This window comes from Phodopus roborovskii, unplaced genomic scaffold, assembly GCF_943737965.1.
Source record: "Phodopus roborovskii unplaced genomic scaffold, PHOROB, whole genome shotgun sequence".
Taxonomy (NCBI): Eukaryota; Metazoa; Chordata; class Mammalia; order Rodentia; family Cricetidae; genus Phodopus; species Phodopus roborovskii.
The window spans coordinates 55179157-55195456 of NW_026126511.1; the positions used below are offsets into that span (position 1 = coordinate 55179157).

Genomic DNA, 16300 nt, shown 5'->3' on the forward strand with positions numbered 1-16300 from the left:
GGGGGTGTCAACAAATGTTGACCCGAGTTGAGGAGTGTGTGTGAGTAGGAAGGTCATGCTGTTGTGGTGTTACTCCACAGGTTCTTCAGCCTCTTCAGCAGCGCTTCCTGAGAGTGATAAACCAGGAGAACTTCCAGCAGATGTGTCAGCAGGAAGATGTCAAGCAAGAGGTCACTGCCACACTGGAGGCCTTGTGTGGCATTGCTGAGGCCACCCAGATCGACAATGTAGCCATTCTTTTTAATTTTTTAATGGACTTCCTTAACAATTGCATTGGGTTAATGGAAGTATACAAAAATACTCCAGAAACTGTCAATCTCATTATAGAAGTTTTTGTTGAAGTTGCACATAAACAGATATGCTATCTTGGAGAGGTAAGCACTTTCTGGTTTTGTCCTTCAGGATTATAAGTCTCTGCAGCAGTTGTACTCCATTCTTTGCTTAACGTTTAATGCATATTTGTATTTCTCCAAAATAGGAAGTCATGTGGAATAGATATAAGTTCTTACTCCAACATTTTATTGTTAGAAAGGGGCTAATATATTAAATATGGCTGTGCTCTTACTTTAAGTATCCTTTTATTACTGCTTTTTGGTTTTTTTGTTGTTGTTTTCTTGTTTTGTTTTTGAGGTAGGGTCTCTCTATGTAGTCAAGGCTGGCCTCAAACTCCCAGAGCTGCATCTTCCTCCTCTGCCTCTCACAGGTGCTCAGAATAAAGGCACATGCTACCACATCCAGCTCTTTTTATTATTGTTAATGCTCTGTGTGTGTGGTGGGGGGGGATTGGGTTTGTGTGTGTTGGTATCTCCCTGTATTTCCCTCCACCTTCTGAGGCAAGGGCTTATTGACCCTACAGCTTACTAAGCCAAACATGCCAGCAAGCCCTCTTGTCTCCTCCCTCTGGTACTAAGATCCCCAGCATGCACCACTGGGGATCTGCATGCAAGTGGTCATGCTTGTTTGGCAAGTACTTTACCAATTCTCAACCCTTAGTTATTGTTAATATAGAGCTACTATTGTAATTTAGACTAGATTTAAACTTGAGCTTATCTTCCAGATCTTAACAAGTAATGTCACTCCTCATGTTTTCTTACAGTCCAAAGCTATGCATTTATATGAAGCCTGCCTTACTTTGTTGCAAGTGTATTCTAAGAATAATGTAGGGCGGCAAAGGATAGATGTTACAGCGGAAGAAGAGCAGTACCAGGACCTGCTTCTCATTATGGAGCTTCTCACTAACCTTCTCTCCAAGGAGTTCATAGACTTCAGTGACACAGGTAGTCTTTTGGAGTGGTTGTTGTTACTGTTTCTGTTAAAACTACACATTATTTTCTTGAAGTAAAACTCCTTGGGGAAGTTCAGTTTACAAAACAAATGGAAGAAAATCCCTTTGGTTGAAATGAAGGTAGAGATGGAAGACCTTTCTCTTGTCTGCTTTTCAATATGAATATGAACTTTTATTTATTCATTTTTTTCTGTTTAAAAATCAATTCTACAGCTATCACACAGATGCTTTTTATCTAAAAGAAAAAGGACTTGTGCCTTCTTTTCTCCCCAGTTATGCAATTCTTAATAAGTGCCAACTGCTGCTTTTCCCACAATCCTATGCAGCAGGTTCCATTGCTACTCTCACTTTACAGTTGAGGTGACGGCATGGAGTCGTTAGGTCACTCACCCACATGCATGTAGCTAGTAAATTTGAATTCACATTCAAATCCTTGTATGTGTCTGTAGACCCTAGTCTCTTTAGAGCAGTGGTTCTCAACCTGTGGATTGAGACCCCTGCAGCAGATATCCTGCATAGCAAATAGTTACGATTTGTAGCAGAAACAGGATTACAGTTATGAAGTAGCAATGAAATAATTTTATGGTTGGGGTCACCACATCATGAGGAACTATATTAAGGGGTGAAAGCATTGGGAAGGTTGAGAACCACTGCTTTAGAGGGATATTTTGTTGGCTCTTCCATGTCCTCTGAGGTGATTGGCCATCAAACCCAGCACTTTATGGATGTAGCATGGGAAATCCCATTAGGATGAGAAGTACTGGATTCCAGACTTGATAAGCTATATAACATGGTTTTCTAATAGCATAATATGGGGAAAGAAAGCTAATCTGCCTTTCTGCTATCAGTCAATATGATAATAAAGATCTTTCAGAACATTTGTGTCTTGCCTAGCACTATGCTTGGTAATTAGTAGATTAAAGGAAAAAACAAAAAACTTGTACTTACAGACAAGAGCTTGGTCAGTCAGTGAAATTCATTCATTTGTGCAGTTTGTCTCCACTTCCCTCAGAAGCTATTGCTGAATTTCCTTGTTTGTTCTACAAGTGTGTTATCAGAGTAACAGGTAGGAAGGAGAGCAACTGCTTCAGAAACTGATCATAAAGGGCTGTTTATACCAAATGGCTGTAATTACTTCCTCTTGCCTTCAGTACACATTCTCCATGTGTTTGAATGTCTCTCCCCTCACTAGTTAGCTTTACCTTCCTGCCAACTTTGCCTTTAAACCTGATAAAAGTGGGTTGTTTTATAAGCAAAAACATCATTTTGTAGCATTGCCTTAGATTGTACAGCCATTTGTAGGCAGATATTTTTTGATTTCTTGAAGGCTCTGTAAGCTGTTACTGTATAAGCCCCATTAGTCACCATGTCCAGTCCTTGAGATTGTTCTTGCTCTGTTGACTTGTTGGTTCATTTTTCTTGTTCACTGTCTGCCCTGTTAGTTTCACAGTTCAACAGGCTTACCCAAGCTAGCTGGAGGTGCTAGAGTGAAATGCCAAGGCATTACGTGTGTTAAGTGATTTCTAGAATGTCTCTTGCCCTTACTTATCTACTATCACTGTATTGGGTACTCAGAATCCCTAACAAATAATACAAAAGGATGGCATGGGCTGGGCTTGTCAGATTTCTATTTCCCATTAATGGATTTCTTGGGTCTTTGAGCTTGACTATATTTGTGTTTTCATAAAGGAATATGAGCTTTGGAGATTTAAGTTACGACGGTACAAGTGTGCTTTTTATTTTGATAGATGAAGTGTTTAGAGGACATGAGCCAGGACAAGCAGCAGGCAGATCTGTGTCGGCAGCTGATGTCGTTTTATATGGAGTAAACCTAATTCTGCCCTTAATGTCACAAGATCTTTTGAAGGTAATTAAAATAATATGAACATGAAGAGTATTAACAGTTTTGTATTTCTACTACAGTTTACTGTGCTTATCTCTCAGTACACATGCCCTAGTCCTGTGTGTACACATAATTAGTGACGTTTCATCAGGATGTACCACAGGAAAATAGTTCTACTAGTAGTCTTAATTCTCTTAGAATTTGTTGTTTTGTTTTTAAACTTCATTCTCAACCAAAGGAGCCAGCCATGGTGGGTATTCTCTAAGCCCTTCCATGTAGAAATAGAATGGTAGAAACCAAGATTAACTTTAAAAATTTTTGCACATTGTGACTGTATTGTGCTTTGGTTCTACCAGTTGGTATTGAGGGTGGGTGGCCACTGAGTTTGCCCTTTACTCCTTCCGGAAGTACTCTAGGGGAGAGGGTTTTTGTTGTGAGTCATCACAGAAGGGTAAGGGTAAAAACAAGGATATACTGGAGAAGGAAGAGAAGGGTGTGTATGTCTATGAATGTACCACATGCACGTGTGCACACACCTGTGTATGTCCAAAGGGTCTGGGACAGAGGAGCAGAAGTAAGTGTCTGAGTGGTGAGGAGCACAAATGTTAGTAGCGCCTCCTCCCTGAGGAATGTCTATTGGGCAGTTTCTGACAACCCATGAACCTAGGGGTTTTGTAACAACTCTTAGGATGAGAGTTTATTCAGCTTTGTACACTGGTTTGCTTTTAGTGTTTGTCCATTCCATTAAGTCAGCTATCGTAAACATTTGGTGCACATTTTCTCTGTGGTTAAACTAGATTGTCTACTTTTCCCTCAGCTCTTCAGAGCTGTCAAAGTGGAAAGATAAAAAGGACTGACCACTCTATTTTCCACATAACTTGTAACAGTTTAGCATGTTTTCTAACACACTTAAATGGAAATTAACATGTTAACAAAGGACTTTGTTCCCAGAGCTTTAGTTTTTGTTTGATTGCCTTATTTGTTTAGGGTCAACATAGAATATCAGGACTTGTCTGTGTCTCCTATTAGCCTTTCAGAAGATAATTCTTTCTACTTTTTTTTTTTAACTGAAATATTCCCTTTACTGTAACTTTATTTTACATTTCTGAGGGCTGTGCTTCTATATTGTATACATCTTAGAGAAATCATTAATTATACTATTTAAAAGCTTGTTAGTCATTCCATTTTATTAGAAAGTATTTAACATGAAAATATTTAATATTTCTTTTTCAGTTTCCAACCCTTTGTAATCAATACTACAAGTTGATCACATTTATTTGTGAGATTTTTCCTGAAAAAATACCCCAGCTTCCTGAGGATCTGTTTAAGAGTCTGATGTATTCCCTAGAACTAGGAATGACATCGTATCCTTTAAATGAACTTTGTTGTTCAAGGAGTGGGATACTTAAAGTTTTTTAAATGATTTTTTTTTTTTTTTTTGTAGTTAAGATTTATTTCTTCAAAAACCTATCCTATGTAGCTGCTTTAACTCTTTTTCTTCCTGCCTCTCTTTCTCTCCTTTTTTTTTTTTTAATCTTTTTTTAACCCCCTTGGCTGTCCTGGAACTCGCTCTGAAGACCAGGCTGGCCCTGAGCTCAAAGGTCTGCCTACCCCTGCCTCCCAAGTGCTGGGATCAAAGGTTTGCACCACCATGTCCAGCTGTAATTCTGTTTCTTTTGTGAATGTCCATGATCGTTTCCTTCATACATCTAGCACCTGGCCCCTGTTCTTAAAGTCATTCCTTCATTAGGTCATGTGATTATATTGAAGCTGGTTCTCTAGTCTTAGCTTGCTGACATTATAATGTCATTATCTGTGAGATCATCTGCAGTAACAAGCTAGACATCACTGGACCTAGACTCAAACTCTCAGAGGCCATCTAATATGGAAATACTTCTTTCCAACCTCAGTTAAGACATTGCAATCTGGTCTATCTCACTGTCTGTATTCCTTTCTATAAATAGTCATGTGCATAATGTAGCTGTCACATCTTTGATCTTTTGTAAAGTTGGGTATATCTCATATAGTTTGGCCTTTGACCATTGTGTCCAGAATGAGTTCAGAAGTATGCCAGCTCTGCCTCGAGGCCTTGACGCCTTTAGCTGAACAATGTGCTAAAGCACAAGAAACGGATTCACCACTTTTTCTAGCAACCCGGCACTTCCTTAAGGTAAGATGTTTGGTGGATAGGTTGGAGGATCATCTTCTTAGCCAAGCTGAGTGGTACTTGCCTGCCATGCCTCAGTTACAGAGTGAGTTCAAAGCCAACTGAGCTGTTTAGCAAGACCTCATCTAAAAGTAAAAAGGGGGGCTTTTACATATATTTGGTGTACACGAGTGTGATCTTCACACACACCAGAATAAGGAATCGGGTCCCATTACAGATGGTTGTGAGCCACCATGTGGTTGCTGAGAATTGAACTCAGAACCTCTGGAAGAGCAACCATTGATCTTAACCGCTGAGTCATTTTTTTTAGCCCAAGAAGGGGCTTTTTTATTTTTATGTTATGGGTGTCTTGTATAGATGAGTGTCTTTGTGCCACATGAATGCCTGGTACTGTGGAAACCAGAAAAGGGCATCAGATCCCCAGGAACTAGATTAGCAGACAATTGTGAGCTACTATATGAATGCTGGAAACCAAACCAGGGTCCTCTGGAAGGGCAGTTCTTCCATAGCCTGTTCTCTTCCACTTCTGTTTTGTGGTCTCAAACAATGTTGTGTATAAAGGGAATCTGTTGCTCTTTTTCCACAGAAAATAACGTTGCATGTTTTCCTTGGATTCAAAAAATGATTTCATAATTACTTGGTTAATATAATAAACTATAACGGCCATCCCTTTTTTAGGCAGGGAGGGACTAGGGTTTTAAATAATTATCTTATGTTTTATAGATATATCTTACTATGTAATTTCAGCTTGTTTTTGATATGCTGGTATTGCAAAAGCACAACACGGAGATGACTACTGCAGCTGGAGAAGCCTTCTACACATTGGTGTGTTTGCATCAGGTACTGGACAACCCCTCATGTGAGATGATGATGGCCATTGTCCACCATTACTTTGTGTGAATCCAGGACTAGGACTCAGAGACCCAATTCAGTGTTTCTTGGCTCCATCTTGAGCTCTAGAATTGTATTTTGTATTTATCTGACAATCTGCTTATCAAATCAAAAGAATTTATTTACCCATCTTTTTTGAGCTGTTCTTTGTCACAGTTTCCACTTAAAAGTGTGGCTTTAATTCACCTGTGCTAGGAGCCTGGTACATGTACACAGTGAGTGATGGCTGTCTTTGAGGAATTGAGAGTTCATAAAAGTAGAAAGGTGCATCAGAATGGGAGCAGGTATTTGCCTTCAGAGTGAAGGGTGGAGTGTTACTTTGTTTAGTGTTTTGAAAACAATGTGTTACTTATTTTGTTGAACCTTTAAGATCTTAAACCATCATTCCCATGGGATTAATATAATAGAATCTCATGTGCCTCCTAATTCTGATAAAAATGCCTGTCCAGTATATAAAAGAACAGGTTACAGGTAATTTTCAATTACCTTATACCTTTTATATGGCCAAGTGATTGGAGAAACTTTGCCTTCCTAAAAACCAATAGGGTTTTTGAGATCCTACTGCGTAAAGCCCCCATTCTTTAGATATTATGTGCCATGTGTACCCCAAGCTAAAAGTGCTCTTGGCATTCCTTTCTTTGCTGTGCTCCTGTGGCAACTACCTACAAGTGTTTCCTTTCAGGTGTGTGCTCCTTCCTGTGTGTACTGAGGCAATGTACTTCTCTCCCTGTGTGTATTAGCCAGTGCATTCTGATTCCTTTGTCTACTGTCTTTAGACTATGTACATTTTAGAGATGCTCAAGAGGGCCAGGGAAGATGACTCAGAGGGCATTTTAGGTAATTGCCACCACCAAGCCTAACAACCTGAGTTTAGTCTTTGAATCCTGTATCTGTGGTGGAAGGAGAGAACGGACTCTGCAACACACACACACACACACACACACACACACACACACACACACACGCAAATCATGTACTAGAAATAAGACAAGCTTGGTGAAAGGAGGGGAATGACTCTTGCAAATTGTTCTCTACAATACATACATGTAAACGGGCATTGAAAAAAAAATTTTTTTTGTTCCCCAGAAAGTCTGAAAGCAGAGACTGGGTACTTTGGAACAGTTAGTGTGGCTCCTGCTGCCTGACCCCAGAAGCACTATTGTTTCTTGACAGTGGGGAGATGATTCAAGATTATACTGGCCTCCTCCCATCCTTTGGAGTGGCCAGCTAAAATAGCCACCCTGGCTCAATTGAGCTGTAGACAATGGGGGTGGGGATTGGGAAAGCTGAACCCTGCTTCTCTTTGTTCTATATAATATCTGATTTCGTCATTTTGATGTTGTGATATCCCAGGAAGCTCATGAAAATTAATGGCACACCAGTTTTACCCACAGCACTTCTCTGGCCCAGGTGACTTCCCCTCCAACCTCTGCCCATTCACCTGTATACTAATGTTATGAGAGAGGATACCAAGAATAGAATATACCACCACTGTATCATTCCTGCCCTTTATCCAAAGCCACTAGCTACAGTGCTTGCTTGGGACTTTTAGAGTATTCTTTCCACTTTGAGAGAGCTCTCACATCTCCACACTTGTGCTGCTGTGCCTCTGCTGTCCTCAGAACTGTGTGGACAAGGTGTTCGCATGAGCCACTAGAGAACTGTTCACCTTTACATTATAGTTATGTTATATGCAAAATGCAGACTAACCAAAAGGCGGTGTCACAAAGGTGGTCCGGAGCCAGATTGCTTGTGCTATTGCTTCATAGCAGTGTAATTTTGGCAGAACCTTCATCTGTAAACTGTGAGCATTAGTAGTGTCAGTCTCATAGCAGCATACATTTTAATTATGCTGTAGGTTAATAAGTTAACCTACAGATGAGGTGAGAGCAGGAAGCACAGAACTGTTGGAAAGAGTTGCCTGCCCTGCCTCAGACCCAGTCCCATAGTCCTACTAGGATCCCCAAAGAAACTACTCCTATGACTATTTGTTTCCTTTGCAGGCCGAGTATTCTGAACTGGTTGAGACATTACTGTCAAGTCAGCAAGACCCAATTATTTACCAGAGATTAGCAGATGCCTTCAACAAGCTCACTGCAAGCAGCACTCCTCCTACGCTGGACCGGAAGCAGAAGATGGCCTTCCTAAAGAGTTTAGAAGAATTTATGGCAAATGTTGGTGGTCTCCTTTGTGTAAAATAAACAACAGAGCTATATTCTTAACTTAGATCCTTTCTGCAAAGTGCACTGAATTGCTGAAAGTTGACTTGAGTCTTGGCCTATTCCTCAGTTCATTTGACCATTTGGATACTGGAGAGCCTGAGACTTCGACATGGAATTTGGTGAAACAGGAGAGGTCAACTTAAAATCAGCTTCTGTTATTAGGTGTTAGCCATGATCTGCCATATACTTGTCTTCTAGATTCTGAATGGTGATTTAAAATTTCAAAATGCAATTCCATATATGTGCAAACAGATATGGGCACCATAAAATTCATATTCAGTGCCTTTTGCCCTTTTATCAAAGCATAGGTAACTAGCCAAAGGTGGTAAGTTCTCGGCATTACTTTTCAAAATATCCATAGATTCCCTTCATTTGGGGAGCTGGTTTTAAGAGTGGATTCTTGGGCCCTACTGTACATCACTAAGCTCTGGAGTCTCCATTTTAAGAAGCTTCTCCCCTTCGTTATCCTAAATGTTTTTGAATCAATGCAAGAGATGGTGAAAACTTAAGAGATTTTGTGCTTTCCAACTTTTCCTCCCTTCAGTGATTATAATTATGCAGGAAGAAGAATCATCACCAAGTGGCTGTTAGTTTCATAGTTTATCTTCAACCCCCTTCCTCACCTTCATCCTCAGCGTTGCAGGTTTTGTGTAATTATGGCAGGTTTCTAATCAGACTGTGATGCCTGAACTTGAGGAAAATACGTGTATATTTTTGTTCCATAAAGTTAACTTTAGGAACTGTAGCCATTTCATTGCCTTAATTTTAAGAGGAAAAGACAAACCAGATTTGTTTAGAGAGAAATTGGTCTTGAGACATAAAAGTTGGCTTAGGGTATGAGCTGCTATGACCCTCCCGCCCCTTTGATTATGTATTTATGTGAGTTTCCCAGTGAAACAAGAGGATCATCCCCGTGTGGTTACCTCTTAGTGTGTTTCTGTCCAGCCACACAGCCCGTATCTACTCTGAATGGCTTGCTTAAGCAATAACTTTTTAATGGATGTGAATTACCAGTTCACACAGACTATTGCACATTGGGGCGTTAGGGGCAATAATTATGCTAAAGTGGGTGTTGTCCTCATGTTACAAGGGCCACACTAATTCAGTTTCAGAGACTAAAAATTTAGCTTTAGCCAGGCATGATGGTGAATGCCAGGCTAATCTGGGTTACAAAGTATGATCTGTCCTTTAAGAAAAAATAAGAGAGAGAGGAAAGAAAATTTCACTTTAGATCGTCTGGCTTTTCTAATCAGGATTTTTATACTGCTACCGTGCTCCACTTAATTTGTGTGCCAGTTTTAATTATGAAAATGAAAGCTCATTTATAAACAGCAGACCTCTGAAACGCCACTGCAGGACCAGTCACACAGTGCAGTAGCAACAAGAGGCCTCTGACCCAGGTGCATCTGAGACTGTCATGGAGGGGCAGGCTCCTGTGCTGTTCTTGACACCTCTTCGCTAAACCGTCCAGCAGGTACTGCCCTACCTGAACATGTGCACAGTTGCATCTTAACATCTGCACCGTGTGCACAGTACTCTGGAGACTATAACCCCAACAGAGCGAGCATCCTGTACCTGTGATAGGAGGTGTGAGAGCATGCAAAGCTGAGGGCCATAACTTTTTGGGAATCCTTCTAAATTGATCACCATTCAGTAACGGTAAGAATGGAGGGAAAAAAAATCTCTAAATACTATAAAGAAGAAAAACAATATCATTCTCTAAGTACATGCTTTGTATTTTTAATACTTGCAGTGTTTTTAGATTTTTTTTTTTTTCCTCTTGAAGTGATCTCAGCAGTAATCACTCTGTTTTGTGTTGTTATTGATGTCTGTGTTTTCTCAGTGGCTGTGGTTTGTGTGTGCTGTATGTGTGTGATAGGTATGGGCCTTTTGCCAAAAGGCGCTAAGATAAAACTGAATAGATAGGTCAGTGGCCTGGACAAAGTCAAGTAGAGACGGGTAGGAAAGGATGCTTTGGTAAGTAAAAAGGCATCTGTGTATAACTTCTGTACGGACAGAACTATATTTATTAAATTGCTCAGATCCTAACTATGATCCTCAATTCTGTTACACCACTTTTAACTGAAGAAAGATTTATTTTAGATTGGACCAAATAATGCTTACATGATCGCCAGAATGTTGAGTAGTGGCCGTCTGAGGGTGAAAAGACACCACCACATTTCAGATAATGGGAATGCCACTTGATTGTACCAACTAGACTTTTCAGGGTGTGTGTGCATTTGTTTTCATTATCAGGTATTTGTTTAGTTTGGTCTTTATTTTGCCCCAGTTTGTTTTTAGCATTGTTTACAAGTGCTTCATGAACTTCTGAACTTCATTACTGCTCCACTTTCTTCCTGATGCTCTTGGCCTAGTGGGTATTGAGGCCATGGACGTCATGGTTACAAACTATTTTTTCCAATTGAAACTGACTGTTGTTGAAAAAAATATTTTTAAAACAAAAAGTCATTTGTGTCCTTTTAAAATTACATGTTAAAGGGACACTGTCAAGTATTTGATTTTTCACCTTTTGTGTTAAATTTCATTTGTTCATAAAGTATCTTTTAGCCTCTATTTTTCCATACTTTTGTTCATGTTGTCTCATTTTATGCTTCTTGACCATTTCTTTCCCAGGGCGCAATCACTAAGTAATCACAGATTCTCTAGGGAGGTTGTATGCTAACAGTGGTGCTAATGTAACAGCTCCTAAACTCTGCTCTTGTTGGCCTCTGCAAAAGGGTAGTTTGCTTGATGTCTCTGTGTTGGGTTGATGTATTTGATGGTATCCTAACATAGTAGTTGAGTCCTATTCTGGTGGAAGACTGTGTTATATAAACATGACTGTATTGTTTTTGTCTGATAAAATTGACCTTTTGTGTAAATTGTGTAAACTTTTCCAAAATTTAACTTAAACACTTCAGATCTATTGTATGTAAAAATATCTAATGATAATCAGATACTCTGTCACAATTTTCACTTAAAAACCAAACAGATCTATAATCATCCCCACTCAGCATTAGTCAACACTTCCTGCGGTCAAGGCTGTGTAGTCATCACCTGTCTTTCATCTCTATAAATACTTGTATGAACCCCTCATGTACTGAAGGGACACTAGCTGTCAGCTTTCAGTATTTCAGGTCTTAGCCTCCTAGGGGATAGGTAGTGTTGATTGAACCCTGAAAATATTTTTTTCTTTGTTACGTATTTACCTTTATCTTGTTTGCCATTTCTTTGTAAGAGGTGAGTGTCATTGGCCCTAAGTAGCTGTGTCCTGTGAGTGATTATCACTATCAGTTCCTCAGAACACTTAGCATTTCAAGTCTAGAGGAATTGCAGTGTTGGTCAGATGTCTCTTGTTTTCTTCTGAGAATAAGGAACTCATTTGGATATGAGATTTTTAACATAAATTTTCTATAAAATTTCCCACAGAATAACAGATGATTTGGGGATGTAATAGTATTTTTAAATTGTTTGAAATATATGTAAATGGGTGTTTTCTAACTTTTTCTGAAAACACTGCTTTTCTTTAAAACTTGACTTTCTAGAAAAAAGAAAAATGTCCAAATTAGATATCTTACTGTATTCAAGTTGATTTAAAGGGCCGTGGCTCAAGTTTAACTTCATTTTTCCTTAGGCATAAGAATTATTAAGTGTTCCTGGTCAATTATAAGGGGAAACCATGACTTATATAGCCAAAGAGTACATTTGGTTCAGGTCAAAATAGAAAATTAATGATGGACATTCATTTTGCTATTTTTGAAGATGAATGAACTGTTTTCTGTCCTATATAGATGTGTACATGGAAGTCTCTGTAAAGACTGAGCTATTCGCTATGGTGCTGGTTCCCTCCTGTAGAATGGGAGATGTGTGACTGGCACTAGGCAGCTCCCTGTACCCACTGTGGCCTGCTCTTCACCTGTTCCCAGAACTTCCCAGTTGTAGGAAGGTTTGGATTTCTTGTCTGTCTGCATTTTTAGGCCTCTTAGCTATTAGGAGCTGTCGGGTATGTTCTGGCAGCTAATTTTCCTAGCCTGAAGTAATTTACCATGTCTGCACTATGTACCTACTGGGGGTGGGGGTGGGGAATCTGACCTCAAGTGTGCTCTAAGCCCAGGTTACCTGGTGTGGTGTCTTTTACCACGAAATTATGACAAATTGCAAATCCTGGTATTGTGATCTTATTCTCTGTACAAAAAAGAAGTTCTGTGGTCACAGAATGTCAGCACTGCTATCATTCAGCACGTGTAACATTTTTAAATTTATAAATATTAAAATTTTAAACTTATACTAAGACTTTTTAGTTTTTTTTTTTTTTAAGAGACCCAGGGATGAGTATACTGTCTACATATTTACCTCTATTAATACAACTAATGAAGGCATTTAACTTTTCAAAAGATATTGCAGTATGAATTTAGGAAATAAACCACGGCTATGTGTTAAGCCAATTATCAAAATGATAAAACTTTATTTGTATTTTTAAAATCCTTCAATGGGCGTTAAAATGTGTTTTCACTAAATATTTTTATTACATTTTGGTTTGACCACGTGTGATTTGTTCATGGGTGTTGTATTAGTCAGTGTTCTGTTGCTGTGAAGAGATACCATGACCAAGGCCTTTCTTATTTATAAAAGAAAGCATTTAATTGGGGGCTTGCTTACCGTTTCAGAGGTTAGTCCATTATCATCATGGCAACATGTGGTGCTGGAGAAGTGACATAGTTCTACATCCTGATCCACAGGCAGTGGAAGAGAGCAAGCCTAGGCCAGTCTTGGACTTTTGAAACCTCAAAAGCCAATCACAGCAACACACCTCCTAATCATTTCAAATAGCACCACTCCCTGGCCCCTATAGGCTTGTAGCAATACCATAAAGTCTATAACAGTTTCAACAATGTTTAAAAGTCTAAAATTAAAGTCTCTTCTGAGACTCCTGGAACTCTCTTAACTGTAAATACCCTGTAAAAATCCAAATCAAAAAGCAGATCATGCCGGCAGGGGGTAAGGTGGGGAGGAGGGGCACATGCTTTTAATCCCAGCATCCAGGAGGCTGGGGCAGGCAGATCTCTAGAGTTTGAGGCCAGTTGCCTGGTCTACAGATCGAGTTGTAGGACAGGGTCCAAAAGCTACAGAGAGAAACGCTGACTCACCGCCTCCCCCAAAATGCAGATCACATACTTCCAACATGCAGTGGTGCAGGATATACATTACCATTCCAAAAGGAGGGAAAGGAGCACAGTGAGGAAATAAACACTGGACCAAAGCAAGACAGAAAACCAGCAGGGCCAACTCCAAACTCTGCATCTTCATGTCTGATGGCAAAGCGCTCTTCAGAGCTCCAGCTCCTTTCTGCTTTGTTGACTTCAGCACACTTCTCTCTCTTGGGCTGGTTCTGCTAACCCTATTAGCAGCTCCTTGATGGGTATTCCACACCTCTGACATCTCCCAACATCTTGGAGTCTCCAATGAAATCCTAGGCCTCACCACCAATTCACACATTGATCTCTCTGGGCTTCCATGTAAGGATGCCCTGACATCGTTCATGGCCTCAGGAGCTTTCCTTGGCCATGGAGGAGAGATTGCAAAATCCCTTTCTGGTAGTTTAGACCTTAAAGGTGGAACCACAAAGTATTGTAGCAAGTATTACTGCTTGCTGCGGCAAGAACTTGGTTCCCTAATTCCTTCTCTGCTCAAGCTTTTCTTTAATTCCACAACTGCAAAGCTTGGCTGGGTGCGGTATTGCCCTCAGGTCACCACACCCCTTACTCCATTTAGCATGGGGCTTTTTTTAATCTCTGTGAGCACTGAACTTAGCTCCACACATTTCTTGGTGCTCCTTTTCTCTAAAACCCTGCCTTTTCCTTGCTCAGCTTGCAACTTTTCATCATAGGTCTGCATAAGAGTGATCACTAGTAACCACACACCACAGTCAGTTCTAGGATGTCTTTAAATCTCCTCCTCCTCCAGTTAGCCTCAGACAGAAAGCAGCCACATTCTTCATCAAAATATCAAAAGACCGTCTTTAGGCCATTTGCTAATGATCTTGAGACCTCTTGAACCGGGCCATCATTATCTACATTGCTCTCAGCACCTTGCTTCTCCGTTAAGTCCCACGTGTTGTGATTCTATGAAGAGACCATGGCCACAGCCTTTCTTATAGAAGAAAGCATTTAACGGGGGCTGGCTTACAGCTTCAGAGGTTTAGTCCATTGTCATCATGATGGCACACCTGCTGGAGAAGTAGCTGAGAGTTCTACATCCAAATCCACAGGCAGCAGGAAGAGTGCCACTAGGCCTGGCTTAGACCTTTGCAACCTCAGAGCCCACCACAATAACACACTTCAGAAAGCCACACCTAATCCTTTCAAATAACACTACTCCCTGGTGGGCAAGCATTCAAATCTATGAGTCTCTGGGGTTCATTCTCATTCAAACCATCAAGGGCACTTAGGGATACAATAACTGAAAAGTGCGAATTGCCTATGAGACAATGGGTAGACGCTACACTGGGTATGTTATTCATTGCTAAAATAATTTATTTTTTACTGGGTGGGTCTGTGCAATAAGTACAGGTGCCTTCACCACCAGGAGAAATTACATCTCCTAGAGCTGAGGTTACAGGTATTTGTGAGCTGATGATGTGGGAGCAGTGTGTGTTCTTAACCTGTGTCACCCTGCCCCAGCTTCACCCCCAATAATTTCACAAGGAAATGTCACTGCAACCAAAAGCAAGATTTGCATTACCTTAAGGACAATACAATACCTTGGGACATCCAGTATTCAGAGGAAAATCAATTTTATTAATAATTATAGTATTCTCACAACCCATAGCTTGAGAAATAGCTTTAGGGTGATTGATTAAATCATTAAATAGGGGCAAAATTATAAAAAAAAAAAAAAAAAAAAAAAAAACTGAGTTGAACTCTTCTCTGTCCTTTAGGGATTTGAGGAACTGTCAGGGTTTTTCTATACACCGTCACTCTTTGTTCTGTTTTAAAGCCTGTATACACACAGTAGGGGGCAAATTTCCTGTGTGTGTAGGTGTGCACACCTGGGCTACACACAGAGGTAAGGGGAGGGCATCGGGTAGCCCACTTTATTACTCTGTCTTAGCCCACTGATCCTGGATCTAGGCTGGCAGCTGGCAAGCCAAGGTGATCGTCCTTCCCCCAAACGGTGTCAAGGTTACAGATGTGCACAGCATCACTCAGCTTTCAGTGTGGGTACTGGGGCTGGAATTCAGGTCCTTCTAGTACATGCTCTACTCATTGAGTGGTTTGCATTTGACTAATGTGTTTGACATGTTGAATCCATTATGGAACTGGTTTGTTTGTTTTGATATTTATTAAATGGGAGATTTTCTGTACCCTCAGGCAAGCTTTAATAAACCATAAATAATATATCACCACAATTCCCCTTTTTTGTCTAATACAAAAATATAACTAGCATAAAAAACTATATACAATAAGTGTATACACTATATCCAGGCAATAAGTCTATCAACAATGTCTAGTCCATTAGCATTTGACAAATTCAGAGAAAATACTCCATTATCTATTCTGTCTTGGTGAGTCCAAAGTCTTGTACATAATTATACTGTAAGACCCTCAGAATGAGGAGTCTTCCAGGTTCGGTCGATACCCCAAGAACTCAGTGTCCAGTCCAGTTGCTGCAAAACGCAAGAGGCTTTAATGAACAGGAAACGTTTGCGCAAACGGGCTCCTCCAGCACGCAGGCTAGGGAGAAGCCCCCTCCCCTGGGCCCAGGTGTTTTTAAAGTCAAACCCACAAGCTTAGGGAGGGGGTGGGACCCTCTGTCCATTGAGTACATGACCCTTGGAGGCCGGATGGTCTCGCTATTAGGGTCAGCAGACCTTAGGGCTTCAGGTGTGCTAA

General features: G+C 40.3%; 2 protein-coding genes across 2 annotated transcripts in view; one reads left to right on the forward strand and one right to left on the reverse strand.

The window, feature by feature from the left end:
* Xpo4 (exportin 4) overlaps positions 1-12693 on the forward strand; it is a 92198-nt gene extending 79505 nt beyond the window's left edge. Inside the window, exons 17-23 of the mRNA XM_051195616.1 lie at positions 81-374; positions 1097-1277; positions 3034-3152; positions 4362-4492; positions 5181-5298; positions 6043-6135; positions 8190-12693. Coding sequence (XP_051051573.1) covers positions 81-374; positions 1097-1277; positions 3034-3152; positions 4362-4492; positions 5181-5298; positions 6043-6135; positions 8190-8387 — 1134 coding nt within the window. The 3' untranslated portion in view covers positions 8388-12693. The remainder of the gene's footprint in view (positions 1-80; positions 375-1096; positions 1278-3033; positions 3153-4361; positions 4493-5180; positions 5299-6042; positions 6136-8189) is intronic.
* Ift88 (intraflagellar transport 88) overlaps positions 1-16300 on the reverse strand; it is a 309460-nt gene that overhangs the window by 148254 nt on the left and 144906 nt on the right. The window lies entirely within an intron of this gene.